This window comes from Dendronephthya gigantea, unplaced genomic scaffold (genome assembly GCF_004324835.1).
Source record: "Dendronephthya gigantea isolate DGI-Jeju-01 unplaced genomic scaffold, DenGig_1.0 000007F, whole genome shotgun sequence".
Lineage (NCBI taxonomy): Eukaryota > Metazoa > Cnidaria > Anthozoa > Malacalcyonacea > Nephtheidae > Dendronephthya > Dendronephthya gigantea.
The window spans coordinates 2986622-3008480 of NW_021163017.1; the positions used below are offsets into that span (position 1 = coordinate 2986622).

The following is a 21859-nucleotide window of genomic DNA, read 5'->3' on the forward strand; positions in this document are numbered from 1 at the left end:
TGCGCCGTATTTTTCTAGACGATTCGTACATTGCCGAATTGCACATGCGCATTTTGTTGGGAATGTTGAAATCTCATACGGGCTTAGTTATACAGTGAACATTGCGCTGGGCGAGGGGAAATAGATTAAAGTTTACAAGGTAAAAGTCAAATTAGAATTATCAGATTGACAACAGGATAAGAGGTAAGAGACCCAAACTGTACTTCAATAAGTATAGTTGTTCATACCGAAGAAGATTTTACCTCAAATGCATGCGATAAGGATGTATATACACTATTTATGCACAAGTCAAACCAAGTTTGTCAGTTTGATATATCGAGTGGAATATTTGTTTCAAACAGAAGTGTTCATAATTTAAGGCGGACTATTTGTCTATTTTAGGTTTCTGTAGAAAAAATAATATTTTAACGGCGTCTTTTATAGCCAAACAAAATGCATAGCTCTTTTCATCATTCTCGCTAGCGAAACTACAGTGCGGACTTGACCAGAGTATACAAGTCATGACATAGTAAATACGAAATATATGTTCATTTGTAAACAATGATCTCCCAAGCGTAAAGTTTCATTTACGCCGCCACTACAGCGATAACGCACAGTTTGTATCTGTTTTACTGTTTCTGACAAAGTAAAAGTGTGTTATGTTCCTACTTTCGTTTTACTAATTGCTACGAATTGTTCAGTAAATCAGTGAGTTTCAGGAAAGCAAAGGGAAATTCTAAGTATTTGAAATCGGGTTGGAACGCTTCGGCGCATGTGCAAAGCCGAATGACGTCAAAAGGTCAAAAGTTACTCAATAAAGCAAAATTTCATTTTAATTTTGAATTTAATGTTTTTTAAAAAAAGCCAAAAGGGGCCAAATTGTATTAACATTTTTGACATACTTGGTTCCAGAGTTCTGATTTCTGCGCGAAATATGTTTGTCAGGTGAAAAAAAGTAAAATCAAGTTACAGGGTTTTCTGAAATGAATTAGCAAGTTGTACAAAATTGTACTTTCCTCGCTTATCCGTATACCGCTCGTCCGTAAAAGGTTCTTTATCGATATGCGATTGCTCATAAATAAATGGTTTACTATACAAAAGCGACTGGGTACGAGGCTGGTATTTTAGAGTATTTCAAAAGTATATCGAAAGTATATCGTTATTTACATTTTGGAATTCAGTGACCGTTTTTTTAACAAAATACTCGATTTCAACTCAAAATATGACCAATTTGTCCATTCTCGCCGCTCAAACGAAAGCGCCCTGTGTATTCGGCTATGTTCCCTCCGTCAAATTACCCGGGAGTTTAATAGCTTTAGTGGAAGTTAGTGCCCTTGTACAGAGCTCTGCGCCAGCTCGAGGACAATTTATATACGGTATGTATATATGTGTACTGTGAGTAGCTACATTATAAAATAATGATATACTGATAATCTACTATAATATGAATGTAGGTTCAGAGATGGCAAACAATTGTAAACGGGTTGTCTTGGTTTTACTGGCAATAGCAGAAATGGTATGACAATTAAACAGCTTGTTATTACTACGTAACTATATGACTTTACACAACCTTAAAGACGCCCGGAAAATCCAAAACAACACTCGTAATCTTCGTGACCTTAAAGATGAGGTAAAGTCCGTTCTGCGCATAAATTCCGCGCATCAACACATTCCATCAGTGGGGGAGCAACTTTTGGAATGTTAATGATATGCGATATTAACGCGTTGTATTACAAACGGCAGTTCGGGAGCAAAATTATTTTATTTTATGTCGCAAGGCGAAGAGGCTCGAATTGCGAGTCACGACGATAACTTATCTTATCATAAAGCTGCTAGAAAAAGCAATATTATGCTGAAAGGAATGCTCCAAGAATTTATTTGTTGAATAAGGCCCGAAATGGCGAGGCTATTTGTTGTCGCTACAGACGCCACCTTCTCGCTTGTCCTACAATTACAAATATTAACGTTTAAATAACGGCCGGTTTATATACAAGCTTCGCTTTATATTTCTTCAAAATATAACAATATTTCTTCAAAATATAATAAAAATAAGCATATTCATCACAGATCACAGCCCGTCGAGCGAGAAGAAAATAATAAAATTATAACGACGCATACGTCATGTAAAGATTATATAACCAACGTAAACAAACATTGTTATGCGCAGAATATATGCTCAGAACGGACTTTACATCATCTTTAAAGTTTATCAGCCAAAATGATTGAAATGACCTGATTACATGACCTAAGACTTAAGGTGTTCCCGGACACTCTAAGCTACAGAGGCTTTTGCGTAAGTATTAAAATGTCTGTCTGCTCCCGCCCGTCTGCCCCTGTCCGTCTGCCCGCTATCATTTCAATACTTTACAATACAAAATCCCCCCAGTCCCGATGCCTCATTGCACGTGTTTTATGTTTCCGTGACGTCACCGATCGCGTACAAACTGAGGCTGACACAAACTGCAGAGGATAGTGGTACCTGGGGCTCTTAGCATTCATAATATAAATCTAAATAAGAAGCGCACGCGACGCCCTTTAGTCATTACAAAGTTTTTTTTCGATAAAACACTATAGTGTAAACGTTTGATGGAGAAAAAAATGGGGATCACTGAACTCGTTGGCGATATAAACACGATTAAATTCTATTTGTTGGAAATTTTTAAAAAGGTCTATGTTACCATGATAACGGATGCGAGGCACAAGTTCTGAATGAATTGCCGCTCTAGATATGTTTCCTGCAAAGATTATCAACTATTAAGGGCTGTTTACATGACCCCGCTTAGCCGAGATTCGACGAGGCGACAAATGACTTTGAAATATTGGAATGGGTAAATAACATGATCTCGGGTAACCGGGCCCATGTAAACAACCCGGCCCTTAGTCCTCTAGCCAAGCATTTAAGCCCCGTTTACACTACACTCGATTTATTGGCACGGCACGGCTAAAATGGGTACCCGTGCCCATTTCATCTGTTCTCGGCCTTTCATCTGTTCCTGGGTACGGGTACCAATTTTAGCCGTGCCGTGCCGATAAATTCAGTGTAGTGTAAACGGGGCTTTAGATGCCTATAATATTTCCTTTTTAAAATGTGCATCTAAAACTGTATCGAGCCACCTTAAACAAGAGCGTTTCAAGGGTATAACGAGTTAATTTCTGTTGTAACTTCAGGTTGCTTTTGTGATTGCTGCCGGATCAGTGGGGTATTTTATGGACCAGCTCGACAAAACTATTATCGACATAGAGATTGTCGATATCGGGGTTATCTTTGACTCTGGATTTTACGGGAGGGAAGAATTCTTCCTCTTCGGTCTGGGGACTGGATTTTTCGTTGCTGTTTTCTCATTGGTGATTGTAATCGCAGGCCTACAAGATACGGTTCACTTCGCTGCAAGCGTATGTATCACGAAATTCAAAGTCAAATTCAGCCGTTGTTTAAAAAAAAGTTACGTTTTTAACCCAAGAGTGTTAACAATTTCCGCGGGTACCAAAAAAACTTTATATACTAGAAGAAATCAAAGATTAGCAAATTAAGTCACTGCAAGATACGAATGCTGGGATAAGAATCCTCACTCATATTTCAAGATCAAAATAATCTATACCATTCTGACAAATTCTTAAGAAAAAGGCGAATACAAAGCCCGAATCCAAACGCAAAAACAAGAAGGCTATATATTTTTCGCGTATTTATACAACAAATAATTCGCCTATCATGCAAATTTCCATTTGACTGCGCTTGGCTTGATGTATTTTGTTTTGCTCTTATAGATTGCGACGTTTCATGCATTTTCTGCACTTGTTCTGCTCGTGTCGGGGTCACTTCTCGCAAAGACAAACATGCTATATGAGTCCAAACATTTGTGCAAGTCTCTGGAGACCTACTCTAAAAATTCCCGATGTTATCAGCTTGCCATGGGGTTGGTAAGTATCGCGTCATGTGAAATAGTAATTCAGATATCTATTCTAATTTTAGCAGCAAGGTATTAAACAACTTTCGAAACAAACGTAACAATTGCTAAAATATACCATGAAGTTGAGCGAGAAGATATGCAAAACGAGTTGGCAAAACATTCACTGAAAGAATAACATGAAATAGGATTCGCGTGAATTTTGTTGTTTTGACAGGGATAACTTTAGAACATAACTTAATTATTATTATTCTTAGGGCCAGGGAATATTTTATGCGTTGAATCCAATGCAAATAAATTTAAACAAAGAGTTTAGCTGATCAAAATTAGGTTCAGCACGTAAAAAGTTCTGTTAAACCCATGCAGTATATTGTCAAAAAAAGATGTGGTATTTCAACAGTCAAGATTATGACACCTCTTTCACGTGCAAGGGCTAAGGAAAGCTGCTGAGATTTTTAAAATCATTCGACATTATATTGTCTAACAATTGCATTAGCAGTTAACAAGATGATAAAAGACTTTACAAAACTGAGCAGGCTAAGCTAGAGTATCAATGAACAGCAGGCTCTAGAAGTTTGGAAATATTCAAGCATGCAAGCACTGGTGCCTGTCTGCCATCACTTAAAGCCTGCTATCAAGCTCTGCCTTATAGGTACCCACAAAAAATTGATCTGCTCACCACCTACAAATGACAAATCACAATTGTTTACTTGACCTTGTCCAATAATTGATTATCACTACATGGGCTAGCTATGGCCTATTCATATGATCACATGATACAACATTTTAATTAGGGCATGGGGCACCATGGTTCTATACAGATTTGCTTACCTATACACCTAGTACACTGACAATTCTCAACTATTCTAAAGGTTTTAATTTTCTAGGCGTTCGGTTTTGTATCCATGGCACTGTTAATTGGAGACGCAATCATTTACTCCTGCTCGTTGGCTCGGAATGTAGGGGTCAGTTTTGTGAACATGGAAAATATGGCATCCTAAATAATCAAGTGCCCAAGAGAATTACACGTTTATACTTCATGATTGTTTAGTTGTATTTGTTGGTTTGATAGGAGCATGCATAATAATATTGATACAAACATAACTGTATCTATTTAGTAAAGACGAATCAGGACATAATGAAGTAAAGATAATTAAGATTGTGTTAATGTATTTTTGCTGCAATTAAAAGACTTTCAGTGACATGACTTCTGAATCTGAGGCTTGCATTGACGGTATTTTTACTTGAATTTATCTTTTTCAAGATTTCACTCGTGACTTCAAATCACTCAATGTATTCTAATCTAAATTCATCTGCATTTGGTAATTACTAATATAATTACTTCAGCCTCCTGTATTAAGGCCACTCACAATACAATTCTACCTTGATAAATGTAAATTTGGCAACTACAAAATGAGGAGGTGTAACACACCTCAATAATTGACCACCTGGTGCTACAAAACTTAAAAATAACATATTACATTTAAAACAATGCTGCATACTAACAGATTACGTAGACTTATATACTGGTATATAATGAATATACAATCTTATATATAAGTTGAACAGGCTGTGTACATTCACAGTGAAAGAGGTGAAGAACCCTATAAAATGATACTATACATATCATAAAATTGTAGACACTTGCGGAGTGTAACATATTTCACTTTCAGGTGGGCTGTGTAATAATGCTGAATTTATATGAATCTTACACTGCAGAGTCAACAATGAAAATTTGTTTTAAACTCAAAGCATCTGAACTTGAATCCAGAGTACTTCATAACTGGACCTATACCCTAGCTGTCTATGTCGGTATGAGATATTTTCCAAAATGGAAGCCAAACTATCTACATCAATTTTGAAGGCCAATTTTGTCTTAATGCAACTAAAAAATGAGGGGAGAAATGGAATGAAAATCATGGAATATAAAGCTTGTTTGCCAACTTTTACGAAGCAACATACATATATACGCCTAAGGTTTGGGCGTTTAGGCTTAAACATAAGTTTTAGCCCGTGTCACTTTCATGCAACAAAAAGAAATATTGAAGATGTTAGCAGCACTTATATACCTAAACCATGAATTTGAAGAAAAATAGTTCTCTCAAGTTTTCTCGTGCAATAGGTCAAATCTTCTGCATATGAAATGCTACTGGTGGGCATCAAGTTATTTCATTTTATTCTACCTACTAGTCAGTTCTCACAAGTTCTCCACATCAAACTAACTACAAGAACAAGAAAGTTACTTGTTGTCTTACACTATCTTGCCTTTACTATTCCAAGTCTTTGCAGCCTATTAACAATCAATGGTGTACAAGTAACAGTCATAAAGATTCTAACAGGCATGAACATCTTGTGGCAGGCATATGCAATCACAAATATGCTTGCACCCTTTGCAGCAACTGATGTTGAGAAGCTCTCGCTTGCTCCAAGTATATCAAGGCCACTTGCCACAAGAATATCAAGGCCACTTGTACAAAAAAAAATTGAAGAAATATTAAAAACATTATAGTTCAATTACATCTAAAGATTTAATGCAAAATTGTAAAAACTTCCTAAGATACAGAGAAAATTTTATGCCTTCCTAAGGCACTTTGAAAATGCAAGGTGTTCCAAGGGCCTCTAATCATGCATAATGCCCAACCTTTAAGATGATATGCCACCAATAACTGAGGACCAGATTAACTACCAAATCAAAATGATGTATGACAGTCATGAACAAACAATGCTAGTTCCTGTATGTTTTAGCCCCTAGAAGCTACCCAAAGTATTGACAATCGACAACGAATATCAATGTGCCAAAGAGTGCCGAAAACGAATCTTGTTCCCATTGACGACTCAAAAATGTTTGCAAAATGTGATGTGACCAATAGGACATGTAACGCTGGTGTTTATTCAAACATATGAACTCGCTGCAGAAAAAAACGATTGCACCTTTTGCCTTGTTGCAATAACCTACTGTTCACTGAATGTGGAAAATATAGAAGACTATTTAAATTGTTCTACTTATTTACAATATATATTGTGTATTTTTTTATACCATTGTAAAACCTTGCCAGTTATTTCAGATAAGTGATAGTTAAGATAACTAATATCTAAATTAGTCACTTTTGTGTACATTGTACTGCTGTAGTTCTATTTGCTTGTGTTCTGTGGTTGGTCCAAAACACGCGAGCTTTGCGTGCAACGGTGGCTTGATATGATAATCTCATTAATTATCCATGTTTTCACAAATAGCTTTTACAAACACTATACAAAAATCTTTGCACAGCTTAGACGCACCTCGCTCACCCTTAACACCAAATTTGTGGTATATAGGGCTGTTGAATATTAAAAGTTGCATGCAGTAAAGTAAAATACCGAATTCTGCCAGTTTTAGTCGAGAAATCTTTGATCTTATTTTAAAATTGAACAGTTCATAACCAGAAATAATTGTTTATTATGACACTAACCTGAGTGTCATGGCTTGGGTATTATGACACAGAAAGAAAGCTTTTCTATCCTTTTCAATTTTTTAACTTAGGCGAAACATGCATGCAGCTACAATCCTTTTCACTATCATATAGCATATCTGTGGGTATTAACTAACCTATAATTTATGGTCTAAATTAATCTTTTGTGTGAGGTGCATGCAAATCAGACCGAAGGTTCAAAGGGTCTTGTGGAATTATACACACTTTAAATTCAAGCCATCAACTGTTCCTACATGGCTTGAATTTAAAGTGTGTATAATTCCACTCGAAATTAAGCCCCTAAAATATTTTATCTGGCTAGTGCTTTCCAAAGTTTTCTGTGTGATAAATTTGTTCCTTCATACAGTAAAAACAGCCAGACCGGTCCTGTTGTATTTGAAACACGGGCAGATTACTGGTATATTAGAGGGTTAGAGCGTTCCAAGAACTTTTCAGTCAGGTATAAAGCCGGATTTCCACTTACAGCGAAATCGGTCGGCAGCGAAATATTTGCATATTTTCTTTTGAATTTTAACGGCATAAATAAATTAGTTCGACTTGACTGTTCTCAATTCAAAAGAAAATATGCAAATATTTCGCTGGCGAACGATTTCGCTGTAAGTGGAAATCCGCCTTAATAGAGAGTTTAAGTTCGACTCCCGATACCAATACCAATACTAACAACAGGTCATGCGCATGCGCTGTGCCTGCAAAGAGCACGAGGACAATTGTTTTGGAAGTCGTCACTACGGAAGTCAGCGTCATTTCGGTAGTCGTGGGAATTGAAAGGTAAACTCATTATTCACTCATATAAATACTGTATTTCATAGTTTTTTCCATAAAGACGTAACATATTTGTTTATTAGCATCGCCTGAGTCATGTTTTAGTAGGAATTTTAGCTCAGCTGCGGTTTTGTATACAGCACATTTTCGCTAACAATGTGTTTTATATTCTAGTGTTTTATTATAGTTCATTACATATTTACAATGGCGTCCACTTTCGAAGATGCTGATAAAACACGGTAGGTCAAACAAGATAATTAAATAACTATCTTTGGATTTATAAGAACATGATTTATAGTGATATACGTGATTGGTTTTAAGCTCTTATTGTTGTTTTGGTTTAGTGCATGAATCATTAAGTTATTAGGGTACTTTATTCCTATGACCTTCGTTTACCAGTGAGTGATTTCTGTGTTCATATAAACTATTTACATCCTACCTATATCCTGTCCCATGCAGTGCACGGGACTGTAAACATCCCATTTTTTAAGACATTTTTTGTTGTGAGTGTTTATTGTTATTATTAAATGTTATTATAAAGTTTATATTTCACAGACATTTGTTTCTTAATCTTTTAGAAAATAGATGGAAACGTGAGCATAATATCCTACTTCTAAAGGAAGTGTTAGCACAAGAGCCATACAAATATAGTAAGGGCTCAAAGGAAAGGGGTGAGACTTGGAGTGCAATTGCAAGTACCTTAAATGGTATTCCAGGTTCAGGGTTAAACACAACACAACGTGGAGTTCGTACACAATATGACAAGTTAATGGATGAATTTATAAAGAACGAGAGAGAAGAAATGGTGGCTTCAGGGATTGAGGCTGAATATGACGAGCTTGAACAGCTCTTGCTTGATATATATGAAAAAGCACGTGATGCTGCGACAGCCTTGGCCAAACAGCTTGAAGAGAAAGAAAAGATTGCAAATGATGAGAAACAGCAGATTGCAGATGTCAGGATTCAGGCAATGGAAAGGCAAGCAAACAACCCTGTTAAACGGAAATCAACAGTGTTGAAGAGTTAATTGAAGAAGGAAGAAATGCCAAAAATGAGTTGGAAATAAAAAGAATGGCAATTGAGGAGAAGCGCTTACAAGCAGATAAAGAAAGGCAGGCATTATTCACAGATATTGTTGCTCAACAGCAGCAGCAACAAGCTTTGCTTATTGAACAACAAATGCATGGCCATCAACATCAACAACAAATTATGAAGATGCATCTAGAAAATCAAACCCAACAGCAGATATTTCAACAACAACAGCAAAAGTTGATGGCAGAGTTACATGTTCAAAACAGTCAAGTTCAACTGGAACTGCTTAAAGTTTTAAGAGACATTAAAGATAAGTAATATAATTACAAGACTATTTTACATAATACGTTCAGTTCGCACAGATGCTACCACTTGTTCTTGTTATAAACATTTAAAGTTTGGTGTCTGTAGAATCGGGATACTTGATTAGATTTATTTGTATTAGATTAAAGTCACGTGACAACTTATCACGAGGCTGTCGTTTGAAGTGTGTTTTTTCGTTTTGTATCGTTTGTGTATTTTGTATTAAAGCGATTGTAGAAAAGCTAAAGATTTGTGTGAGTTATTACATATCAGCGAAGGGGACATTACATTGGCGACGAGGATGGAAGTTCGTCTAACATTATAGCCGTGAATTTGGCAAGATTACCAATCGGGAGTGTAGTATTTAGCGAAAATATTTGAAATGTCTGTCGCGGACGAAGATGGCGCAGGACAAAACGGCAATCCGGCAGGCGCTCAAGCAAGTTTATTGACAAGCGACGTCAAAGGGCTTCCTTGCTTTAACCCCAGGGAAGACCCAACGAATTTGGCTGTGAGATGGAAGCGCTGGAAGCGGTCATTTAATGTGTTTTTAACGGCAAAGGGAGTAATAAATGACAAACAGAAAGTGGCATTACTTCTGCATACGGGGGGGTTGCAGTTGCAAGAACTATATTTTACATTAGTAAACGAAGACGAAGAGAAAGAGTTTAAGGATTGCGTCAAGGTCTTGGATGAGTATTTCGTCCCTAAAGTGAATCTACCGTTTGAGAGACACCAGTTTCGTCAAATGAGTCAGATGAACGGCGAGAAAGTGGATCATTTTGTTTCGCGTCTTAGGCAAAAAGCTACTACGTGCGAATTTCAGAACGTGGAAGAAGCAATTCGAGACCAACTAATTGAGAAATGTGGCGACTCAAAGCTTAGACGGAAGTTTCTTGAACGCGTTAATGCAACACTCAAGGATTTACAAGATATTGCGCGGGCATATGAGGCGGTAGAAGAGCAGTTGAAATCAATGGAAGGTTCGAATACAGTAAACGTTGTGAGTCATAAATCGCGTTGGAGCGGACGAAAAGAGAAAAAGGTCAACACAGATCAGAAAGAGCGCAGATACTCAGCCAAGGGGACTGGGCACGACAACAAGGATAACGTACGACGATGTTACAACTGTAATAAAACTGGGCACTTTGCTCGAGACGCAAATTGTCCAGCAAAGTCCAAGAGCTGCAATAAATGCGGAATCATAGGTCACTTCTCAGCTTGCTGCAAAAAAGCAGGGGAGAAGCACAACAAGGAGAAAGAAAAAAAGGAGGAGAAAAGAGCATATAAAGTCTCTGAGGAAGAAGGAAAAACACCAACAAGAGATGACTATGCCTTTGTTATTGGTGGGCATGGACAAAAAGATATGGGTCAGGTGGATCTAATTATTGGAGGAGTGAAACTAGAAAGTATTTTAATTGACTCAGGTGCAACATGTAATGTAATTGATTGTGAACTCTGGAACTATCTTTGTTAGGTGCGAGTCAAGGGTATCAGACAAGAAACTGTTTGCGTATGGACAGAAAGAGCCAATCGACGTTGTAGGGACATTTACAGCAGAGATTGTGTGCGAGGCAAACAGTGAAAGATGTGTAGACGATTTCACTGTGATTAAAGAGAACGGAAGGCCTATATTGGGGAAGAAAACAGCCGAACAATTGAAAGTACTCAGGGTTGGACCTGAAGAAATAATAAGAACTGTTAACACGGTCACACAAGAGGGAAGTGATTCAGATATTCGTGAGGAGTTTGCTGATATTTTTACTGGAGTCGGACTACTTAAGGATTACAAGCTGAAACTGCATATCGATGAGGATGTTATACCAGTTGCTCAGCCGGTGCGTAGACTGCCATTCGGTCTAAGGGACAAAGTAGACGATAAGTTAGACGAGTTACTCGACATGGGTATTATCGAAGAATTGCCAGAAGCAACACCTACAAGGTGGGTTTCACCATTAGTGGTTGTTCCAAAAGCAGAGGGAAAGGATATTCGAGTTTGTATCGATATGAGAAGGGCAAACGAGGCGATTATAAGGGAAAGACATCCTATTCCGACCATAGAAGAAGTTTTGTATGATTTAAATGGAGCAACGGTATTTAGTAAGATAGACCTCAAATGGGGGTTTCATCAAGTGGAACTCACAGAGGATTCAAGGGACATTACGACGTTCGTGACACACCGGGGGTTATATAGATATCGTCGACTGATGTTCGGAATTACTTCAGCTCCAGAGAAGTACCAGAAAATAATCTCAGATGTTTTGGCAGGGTGCAATGGGGTGGCAAATATTGCGGATGATCTTATTGTTTACGGGGCTGATTTATCCGAGCATGATGAGAATCTTTATAAAGTACTAACACGTCTGCGAGAGAAAGGTCTTACCGTAAATGGGGACAAATGTCAGTTTAGACTTCCGGCCTTGACCTTTTTTGGCCACAAGCTAAGTGCCAAAGGGGTGGCACCAAGTGAAGAGAAAGTTGCTGCTGTAGTCAACGCTAGACCACCGCAAAATGTTTCGGAAGTTAGGTCGTTCGTACAGTTAGTACAGTATTCGGCAAAGTTTATCCCGGACTTTGCGCAGATTGCAGAGCCGTTGCGTCGTGTACTAAGAAAGGGACAGTCGTTCGTTTGGGGGTCAGAGCAACAGCAGGCGTTTGAGAAGCTGAAATGGATGATGACTAGGGCTGAAGCCCTGGCTTATTTTAGAAACGACTGCAAAACGAGAATCGTCGCGGATGCAGGGCCGGAGGGAATTGGAGCTGTGTTGCTACAACTGCAAGGAGACCAGTGGAGAGCGGTGTCGTATGCCTCCAGGAACCTCTCGGACGTAGAGCGGCGATACGCCCAAACAGAGAAGGAAGCACTTGCACTCGTGTGGGCTTGCGAGCGGTTTAATATATATGTGTATGGTCGTGAATTCGAACTGGAAACTGACCATAAGCCACTAGAGTGTATTTTCAACAAGACATCGAAACCCTCAGCAAGGATCGAAAGATGGGTATTACGGCTTCAGTGCCACAACTTCAAGGTCGTTTACCGGCCTGGAAAGACGAACATTGCCGATGCTTTGTCTAGAATGAACCAGAAGAGTCCAAAAGACCACAGCAGCGAGAAAGAGGACGTCATCCGTTTCGTTGCCATACAAGCGACACCCGTGGCCTTAACGACTAAAGAAATAGAGAGAGCGTCAGAAATCGACGCTGAATTACAAAGTGTGCGATACTATATCGAATCGGGAGATTGGACTAAATGTAAACTGTCGGCATATGCGTGTGTAAAGAATGAGCTCTGCATGATTGGTAGACTTGTTTTACGGGGGAATCGAATCGTTATTCCTCAGATGTTGCGAAGAAAGGTTTTGGAAGCGGCACATGAAGGCCATCAAGGAATTGTAAAGACGAAAAGCAGATTAAGAACGAAAGTATGGTGGCCCAAGATGGACATAGATGCTGAACGAGTGTGTAAATCGTGTCATGGATGTCAAGTAGTCAGCCAGTATAATGTACCGGAACCCATGAAACGGACCGAGATGCCTACAGGCCCATGGCAAGATGTCGCAGTAGACTTGATGGGGCCAATGCCAACCGGAGAATACTTGCTGGTAGTCGTGGATTACTATAGTCGATACTACGAAGTTTCCATTATGCACTCAACAACTTCAGAAAAGATTATCAAAGCGCTAAACGAAATTTTTGCTAGATTTGGTTTTCCTTACTCGTTGAAATCAGACAACGGGAGACAGTTTGTTAGTGAGGATTTCAAGAGGTTTTTACAACAAGCGAATATTGAACACAGAACGTCACCACCACTTTGACCACAAGCTAACGGTGAAGTGGAGCGCCAAAATCGCACTCTTCTCAAGGCACTAAAAGTGGCCCAAGTTGAAGGCAAGGATTGGAGAAAGGAGTTACCACAATTCCTTCTTGCGTATAGAACAACACCGCAAGTCACAACTGGAAAAACACCAGCGTTCCTTATGTTCAAACGTGAACTGAGAAGTAAACTTCCAGAACTTAGGGGAGATATAGACGACTTTGATGAGAACATAAGGGATCGCGATTGGCGAAACAAGCTAGTACAAAAAGCTAATGCAGATGAAAAAAGGAGGGCAAATGATAGCACTATTCTACCAGGAGACCAAGTACTACTACGGAACACTAAAACGTCAGGGAAGTTAGCTGCCAACTACGAAAAGGAGCCGTATACGGTGGTCACGAAGGAGGGGAACGAAGTGATGGTAGAGGCGGACGATGGCTCGATCTTTAGGAGAGACAGTTCATTTGTAAAACCATATAATAATCCAGTGGAGTCAGCTACGGAAAGCGAGTCCCAACAACAGCCGCAACCGGATAGCGAAACGGTTATCACCAATAGACTTAAGCGGGAGATTAGATTACCCGAGCGATTCAATGATTTTATCATGGACAAACCAAAGTGATACAAATATATTACGAAACAGTATGAACACGATAGTTCGTGTAGTTGAAGTTATGATTGGTTGTTCGAACACTAAATTGACTGGAAAGGAAGGGATGTAGAATCGGGATACTTGATTAGATTTATTTGTATTAGATTAAAGTCACGTGACAACTTATCACGAGGCTGTCGTTTGAAGTGTGTTTTTTCGTTTTGTATCGTTTGTGTATTTTGTATTAAAGCGATTGTAGAAAAGCTAAAGATTTGTGTGAGTTATTACATATCAGCGAAGGGGACATTACAGTGTCCCTGTTAATATTTATGGAAACTATTTAATATATTTTTCATTAGTATAATATATATACAGTCAAGTTCAACTGGGACTGCTTAAAGTTTTAAGAGACATTAAAGATAATTAATATAATTACAAGACTATTACAAGACACTTGTTCTTGTTATAAACATTTAAAGTTTGGTGTCCTTGTTAATATTTATAAAATTAATATATTTTTCATTAGTATGATGTACATGTATACACAAATATACAAGGTTATGCATTTTATTCAGTAAATCCCAAGTACTCCTCCAAGCTAGGTGGTTGAATTTCAAAAAAGTTGCTTCCTATGTTACCATAAAGGCAAACTCTAGCATTATATAAAATAATGCTAACTATATATAGCTTCCCTACTGCTTGCAAGTACAGCTTCAAGTTCTTTTTAAAGTCTACAAATGCAAAATATGTGCTTATTCCTCCAAATGGCCACTCTACTGCTATTCGTACACTACTCATCGAGGTATTGAATGCCTTTTGTGCCTCGGTAAGGTTTGCCCCCTTGAATGGACCTTGTACGTGGCGTGAAACAGGATATGCTGCATCTCCATATATACACAAGGGTCTGTTATCATGATCATCATAAGAATGTACTTGCAGCTGTTCTTGTAAGCCAGACTCCACAAATATCCTAGCATCATGCCTTTTACCCTCTGCAAAAGAGTTAAGGCAAAAATTTACAAATACCATTCTTATCAAGTAACTTTTTAATTATGCCTTGTAGAAATTCTTAAAGAAAAGGCAAATTAGTTTTGGTCAGGAGAGTGGCTCATTTCATGGAAGTGAGCTAGGTTTGGGGGTAAAATAAAAACTAAATCTAAATTCACCACTGCTTGGCTTGCTATATCTTGTCAATTTATTTTGTAATACATTGATAAAAACACAAGCACCCCATGCCTTGCTTCCATGCAATTAGCTTCTCAGCTGTCCAAAACTAGCAAAAGCACTATTTAATTGCTAACATTTATGTGCAAAGACTGGTACCATATTGAGTGTTTTGAACCGAAAAACCTACCTACAGGTCCATGTACATGCACTATTAGACCATTTGCTGCTACAACTGACTGGTACTTTAGTGCGTGAACACGTTTGTGTCCATTATATACCTGTCTCTGGTTTACCCCTGGTCTACTTATTGGTCGAACCTAGTGTTGGAAACAAAAATATATTACACTCATGCAGGGCCTTTAAAACAAATTGTCACTTATAAATTATTTGGTTTTTCTGCAAATTTCAATTCAACTATGCATGCAAAACTTACCGTCCCATCTACAAATCCCCAACAATTATCCAATGCAGCTCCTTTTCTGTGAACTGCTTCACAATATAGTGACAGATTTCTTTGGCTCATCCATGGAACAACGAAAGAGTTCAGTAAATGTTTATGCTCTGCATAAATAAAATCTAGCACAGCATTGCTAATAATTGAAAGCTCTGCTTTAGAACGTCCAAAGAGAGGAATTAGGTCAACATAACGACAAGGGTACGCCAAACGTCGCAAAAGCAGACACAAACCTTCAATAGTATTGCATGCTGTACCCTGATAACCAACAAATTTATCAGGCAACCGAAGAGCTCGTGTGATATCTTGTTTTAAAAATCGAAATCTCTCCAAACACTCAGTTTCATCTAGTCGGTTTAAATCTAGTCTTTCATAATTTCTGTGTACTATTGGCTCGTTCTCATTGCACCCAGCTAATTCTAATGCTAAAAAAGCTTCCTCTTCACTTAAAATATCGTCTTCAAATGCCTGTACTATTAAAGCTTCTTCTAAGGAAATATCAACTGCATGCGCCATGTTTGTTTTGATATTTTATTTCATCCGTCGTGATAACTTAACACTTTAAAATTCCCGCTACCAAAATGACAACGGAAGTGAAGACATCGGTATTGGTATTGGTATCGGAAGTCGAACTTAAACTCTTAAATATTAGTGAGTTTGGGAAATACAACTGCAACGGTAACGGCAAGACGGCAACGGCAAAATATATTCACCTAATATTGTGGTATTAAAGAAAATACGAGCTAGTATAGACTTGATTTGCCTCTTCAAGTTTTCTCTTTCTCTGAAACAGTTAATAAAAAATAATATGACCGATCAGCAAAGTTGCTTCTAGCACTCCAAACAACATCGAACAAACAGAACTTAGATTAGGTTTAAACCTCCCATAGGTATTTAATAATTTATTTCTTTTCAATGAACCATTGTTTTGATAACTGCCGTCGTCGTGTGTACCGGGATGCGGTATAATTCATAGTCAAAATTGATAAAGCGCACAGAAACAGGTTTCAACACGACATGTCATATACGTAAACATACAAAATATATTCAAAAATCTTGCTTCTTACAATTAAATCATACAAACTTAATGTTGATCCAAACTTCAACAAACAATAAAGTCAAAAGAAGCCGCTTGATGTTTAAATAAGTCGGTAAAACACTGTTTTGTATCTCTATCTTGAATAATGGCGGACTTCTCTTTTGTTCTCTTTCCCCAAGTCACGTGACTGAATTTGGCGCGATCGCTCGAAACACGCGTGCGGTCCTCGCAATTGCACTATCCTAATACACCGGGAGGGTGAGGGTCGACGCGATCGCATTAACAAAATAACAAAATGTAAACTAATGTCATGCTGTCTAAAGTTCCTGCTTAGTGGTTCAGAGTTTTAATGAACTCAATCAGAGTCGTTTTTTGATTAGTCTTCGTCGTGTTTTTCTTGATCGTATTCCACTGGCACCAAAAGGGCTAAACGATGAACACTACGAGAAACAATCACTTCTTCGCACCCTGTATACTCATGATTCCTTTTGCCAACTTTATAATTCTTGTACTTAACCAACGCTCTTCGCACCTTACCGTCTTTGCCAGGAAATACTTCGTGGATCATTCCTAATCGGTAATCTCCCTTTATTGGGCTTTTATCAGCTATAAGAACTATATCTCCTGGTTGGAGGTTTCGAGAGGGCTCGGTCCACTTGTATCTGGTCACTAACGCGGGGGCACACAACTCGATCCATTTGGCCCAGAATTCGCTTACGACTGCTTGTACAAAATGATAGCGCTTGGTGATAGGTTCTCGGGTAGGCTGCCAATTTCCAGGATTCTTCGCACAGGCACGACCCAACAAGAGAGTATTCGGTGTAAGAATATTCAGGTTTGAGTCTGCTCCGGGCAGCGTGCCAATAGGACGTTCGTTGAGCAGGTTGGCCACTTCGTAGCAAATCGTGAGAAATTCCGATACGGTGAGACGCTTGTTGTGAACCGCAAAATGAATTGCTCTTTTGGCCGCTTTGACTAATGCTTCGACTTTTCCTTGATTCCACGACTGTCCGCAGGACCGAATAGCCAGGTTAGTCCATTTTGAACACCGTTTGTATGCAGCGCATCACGATCAATACTTTTCCAAGCTTCTTTTAATTCTCGGTCGGCACCGACTAGCTGAGAACCTGGGTCGCTGTATATGGTCGCGGGCCATCCATGGATGCAAGCGAATCTACTCAATGCCATTAGAAACGATTGTGTGTCATAGCCATATACTGCTTCAATATGTACCGCTCCAATCACCAGATCTGTGAAAATGACACCATATGCCTTTCCACTTACGCGCTTCTGGACTTCTCCCTTTACAACGTAAGGACCAAACATATCAAGCATGACGTGTGTGAATGGTGGACTTGGATTCAGTCGCTCTTCTGGAAGTTGACCCATCACTTGCCGAAGTAGCTTTGCTTGTCGTAATTTACAAAGCTGACAATTCTGCGTGACCTTTCGAGCTAGCTTACTACCTTGGGGACCCAATACTTCTCACGGAATTTCGCAAGAGTGGCGTCGCGTCCACGATGTCCGTGCTGGTGTGCTCTTTGCATCAAAAGACGAGTGACTCGATGTGAAGAGGGTAATAGCTTCTGTGGAGATGAATCCAGAGTCATGGGGTTGCATTGTTTCAGACGTTCTCCTATTAAGCATAATCCGCTTTCACTGTAGACAGGACTGAGTGAAGCATAACGTCCTCCTTTCCTCCCTTTGTGATCTGTTTTAACTAACTCTTTTCGCATTGTCTTCTGCACGTCTTTTACGATGAAATTCTCTGCATCTCTCAATAGTTGCACTGATACTGACATCGTCTTACCGCCACGGAAGGACTTGCTCTGTAGCATGGCCAAAATTCTTGCAATGACCCATATAGCTCGATTGATGTCGCTGAATCTTTCATAGTTGAGCAGAGGAGGGTTGGCAACCGCGGTTGATGCACTGTGAATCATCTTCTCTCCAGGGAGGCACTCTTCCTTCTGAGAACCGAACTTTAGACCCCATTCTTCTATAGGTTGATAAAGTATTGTGGGACCGTTCCACCATTCTGATTCTTCATTAATTTCTTCCGGAGATCGTCCTCTTGTTAACCAGTCTGCAGTGTTATCCTTGCCCGATATCCACGCCCAGCAACCCATGTCACCATCAGTAGCAGCTTGTATTTCTCCTAATCTGACACCTTCATAAACTTTGAATCTTGTGCTTGTCTTGTTAATCATATTAAGGACAGTCTCGGAGTCAACGATCTGTAAGACTCGCTCGAACTGGAACCGCATTTCTCTTTCGATAATCTTTCTCCCTCTCTTTGATAGTACCGCAGCGTTCAGTTCCATCTGAGGTGTCGAAAGCTTGTTTACGGGGGCAACGCGACTCTTTGCCATTATCAACCGACACCAAACGTTACCATTGACTAACACCCAACGGATGTATGCTACGAACCCATAGGCGATGTTGCTGCCATCACTGAGTATAACAAGCCAAGGATTGCCCACGGCTTCGGGCGGTCGAAGGCACCGTTGATAATTCAACTTTTCCAACTCGAACAAGGAGACAAAAAACTTTACCCATTTGGTACGAAGATCAGAAGGGAGTTGGTCGTCCCATCCCAGGTTGCGGGACCATGTTTCTCGCAGATAAATTTTTCCGATGAGGGTGAAAGGACAGATCAAACCAAGAGGGTCGTAAATTTTCATCACCTGTTGAAGGACAATTCGTTTGGTTAGGATATCCGGTAAAGCTTCAGGTAGATCATTGATCATCAAGTTGGGTCCGATGCGTACTCCGCGTCTCTTTTGACTGAAATTGAGGGTAACGTCAAAAACGATGACATCTTCCTTTGGTTTCCATCCGACACCAAGGATGCGAAGGCTTGCATCATTTCCCTTCAGCAACGGACGCTCAACATCGTTCGACTTTTTCTCCTGCGCCACAGTCTGTTGCAGTTCTTTACCAGAACGAGTTTTCTCTTCGCCACTAAACTGCCAGCACTTGACTGTGAAGCCTCCTTTGGCAAGCATATTCTCTGCTTCGAAAGCAAGTTTCAGAGCATCCTGTTTCTTGGAACGGGAATCAATTAGGTCATCTACATAGCTGGACTTCTTCAGCATCACAGCAGCCTCTGGGCTGTCTTCCTGAAATAAATTCGCAGTCTTATAAACCGCTTCTGTGCTAATAGCCGGCGCTGGTGAATCGCCCATGTTGACTCGTTCCATCACATAAACGTCTGGTTCACGTTCAGTGTCCATGTCTCGCCAAAGAAACCGATGACAATGTTGCTCCAATGACTTTAGGTGGACAGAATTAAACATCTTCTTCAAGTCTCCAACAAAGGCTACATACTCCTCTCTCCATCGTAGTAGGATTCCAATCAAGTTATTGATGTAAGCATCCGGACCCTTGGCCAGGCAGGAATTCAGCGACACTCCACGATAGCTTTGACTAGAATTGAAGACGATGCGTACAGGAGTTGAATTCGAACGAGGGTTGACTACAGCCAGGTGTGCAATATAGAATATAGGTCCTTTCCATTCTTTCAGTTCTTGTGGAGATAACTTACGAGCGACTTGACGGTCCTCCATATCTTTCATTTGAACTTTGTAGGTTTCAGCCCATTTACTGTCTCGAGACAAAGTTCGTTCGGTGTTTCGCAGTGTGGCTAAAGCAGCACTGTAGTTATCAGGAAGACTGCTTGGGTTAACTAACCAGGGATAGCTTGTTATCCAACAACGTTTCTGCTCATCGTACTCCAAGTTGTCCTGAATCATCTTTAACTCTTGTTCCTCTTTGAATGAATAAGTATGACCGACACTTGGACATTTGTTGCAACGGCAACCGCCACAGCGAGGAGACGTCTCGGTGCCTAATTCTTCGCCTCGGATAAAATTCTCTATCTGGCTGTCTCCTCCTCGGTCGATCTTTAACCTGGCGACGTTGCACATGCTATGATGAGCTTCGGTGTTCCCCTCTATAATTTGGGGTGACAATCCTTGACGAGTGAATTCTGGATGAGTTCCAAGGCAGGCCGAATACGTTTCAGCTTTGTGTCGAACATCATGGATCGTTTTCGCCAAGTTCGTGTCGTGGTACGTTTCTTCACTAAGATCTGGGTGTGTTCCTTGCAGGCAAATTCCTAGTTCGCCACTCATTATGCTTAGGTTTGCACCACACCGTGCTTCTTCATTCTTTGGGTGAAGTCCGAAATAGTCACACCCAAGTAAACGTCAATATGTTCGGACTTCCTTTAAGGGACTCTGGGTCGTGATCAGGAAAAATTTGGCCAATTACGTCTGGGTTGAGCTTGCTCACTGGGCCCGTTATTCTTTCCATGCCGAATGCATTGACTGTAACCTTCCTACCGGTACGAGTTCTCATTGTAAACTGGTACTCGCGTGTGCTGTAGGTTTTTTCTACATTGCCCATAGTAGTTATGTCGAGAGTTAACTTCCGTACCACTTTAGCTCCGACCTTATCTGCCGCACGATGAGTAATGTAACTTGAATTTGACCCTCCATCACAGAAGACACTCACAGACTTGCCACTTTCAACAACAGTAGTCTGGTAAATGGGATAAAGGGCTAGGGTGTCACTTTGTACCACGTTGCTTTCTTTCTCTTCGTGTTTGTCTTTCTCTACCTCCGGTTGCTCTGGTGGGATAATTGGGGGTTTCTTTGGCTTGCACAATAGTTGGTGATGTGACTTACTTCCGCATGATGAGCAAGGATCGGTCTTGGGGCAGTCTTGTCTCTTGTGGTTGCCGAAGCACTTGAAACAGGCATTTATTTGCTTCAAGAGTTCATATCTTCCTTGTTTACCAGACACTTCCAGCTTTCTGAATTCATTGCAATCACTAGTTTTGTGGTTAATATGGTCCTTTCTGTGTGCAGGAAAGGCGCACTTATAGAACTTTCCTCCTCGGCTGCCAGCATTGATCTGATGAAGCTGTCCTTTTGCTCTTGATTTATCAAAGAATGGTAATCTCTTCTTAGTAGGTTGACTCTCAGCTAATCTGGCAACAGCTTCACGTTCTCGCTCTATGAATTTCATGAAGTGTGGGAAGGGGTTTACCTTCTCAACAGCTGGCATATCTTGATACTTGCGAATCCATTCGACTCTGACATGGCTTGGTAGAAACTTGCTGATGTGGTCCACATCTCTCATTGTCAAAATGTCTAAATGATTGAGTTCTTGGAGCTGACAGTAGGCCGCTTCCACGTCATCCACCAAGTCTATTAGGGCTCTATAATCCTCACTCTCTACAGGCTTTAAATGCTGTAAGCCGGTTAGTGCCGCTTGTACACTTGCACTCGCATCATCGTAGTGGGCTTCCAACTTCTTCCACATTGTATCAT

At 39.9% G+C, this 21859-nt stretch overlaps 4 protein-coding genes across 4 annotated transcripts; 3 read left to right on the top strand and 1 right to left on the bottom strand.

The window, feature by feature from the left end:
- The first annotated feature begins 114 nt into the window (after nt 1-114).
- LOC114517286 lies at nt 115-5072 on the top strand. The gene is made up of 5 exons (XM_028536962.1): nt 115-183; nt 1434-1495; nt 3148-3372; nt 3745-3897; nt 4772-5072. Exons 2-5 carry the CDS (start codon nt 1442-1444, stop codon nt 4883-4885), a joined length of 546 nt encoding a protein of 181 aa, XP_028392763.1. The 5' UTR covers nt 115-183; nt 1434-1441; the 3' UTR covers nt 4886-5072.
- A 4761-nt stretch (nt 5073-9833) lies between these two features.
- LOC114517201 (uncharacterized protein K02A2.6-like) lies at nt 9834-12110 on the top strand. Its single transcript, XM_028536859.1, has 3 exons — nt 9834-10887; nt 10997-11851; nt 12034-12110. Exons 1-3 carry the CDS (start codon nt 9834-9836, stop codon nt 12108-12110), a joined length of 1986 nt encoding a protein of 661 aa, XP_028392660.1.
- On the top strand, nt 11945-13978 carry LOC114517282 (uncharacterized protein K02A2.6-like). Its single transcript, XM_028536959.1, has one exon. It carries the CDS (start codon nt 12124-12126, stop codon nt 13264-13266), a length of 1143 nt encoding a protein of 380 aa, XP_028392760.1. The 5' UTR covers nt 11945-12123; the 3' UTR covers nt 13267-13978.
- A 3517-nt stretch (nt 13979-17495) lies between these two features.
- On the bottom strand, nt 17496-20275 carry LOC114517203. The gene is made up of 2 exons (XM_028536863.1): nt 17987-20275; nt 17496-17822 (listed from the first exon to the last, which is right to left on the bottom strand). Exons 1-2 carry the CDS (start codon nt 20273-20275, stop codon nt 17496-17498), a joined length of 2616 nt encoding a protein of 871 aa, XP_028392664.1.
- Nucleotides 20276-21859: the final 1584 nt, after the last annotated feature.

What these genes read in the sequence shown, in the direction of transcription:
- LOC114517286 (XM_028536962.1), top strand. Translation starts at nt 1,442, where the DNA reads ATGGCAAACAATTGTAAACGGGTTGTCTTGGTTTTACTGGCAATAGCA. An exon ending in TACTGGCAATAGCAGAAATG is followed by an intron (nt 1,496 to 3,147) that starts GTATGACAATTA and finishes TTGTAACTTCAG; the next exon opens with GTTGCTTTTGTGATTGCTGC. An exon ending in ATCAGCTTGCCATGGGGTTG is followed by an intron (nt 3,898 to 4,771) that starts GTAAGTATCGCG and finishes TTAATTTTCTAG; the next exon opens with GCGTTCGGTTTTGTATCCAT.
- LOC114517201 (XM_028536859.1), top strand. Translation starts at nt 9,834, where the DNA reads ATGTCTGTCGCGGACGAAGATGGCGCAGGACAAAACGGCAATCCGGCA. An exon ending in AATTGACTCAGGTGCAACAT is followed by an intron (nt 10,888 to 10,996) that starts GTAATGTAATTG and finishes TCGACGTTGTAG; the next exon opens with GGACATTTACAGCAGAGATT. An exon ending in TACCGTAAATGGGGACAAAT is followed by an intron (nt 11,852 to 12,033) that starts GTCAGTTTAGAC and finishes GACTTTGCGCAG; the next exon opens with ATTGCAGAGCCGTTGCGTCG.
- LOC114517282 (XM_028536959.1), top strand. Translation starts at nt 12,124, where the DNA reads ATGATGACTAGGGCTGAAGCCCTGGCTTATTTTAGAAACGACTGCAAA.
- LOC114517203 (XM_028536863.1), bottom strand. Translation starts at nt 20,275, where the DNA reads ATGATTCAGGACAACTTGGAGTACGATGAGCAGAAACGTTGTTGGATA. An exon ending in AGAAGTATTGGGTCCCCAAG is followed by an intron (nt 17,823 to 17,986) that starts GTAGTAAGCTAG and finishes TACGTTGTAAAG; the next exon opens with GGAGAAGTCCAGAAGCGCGT.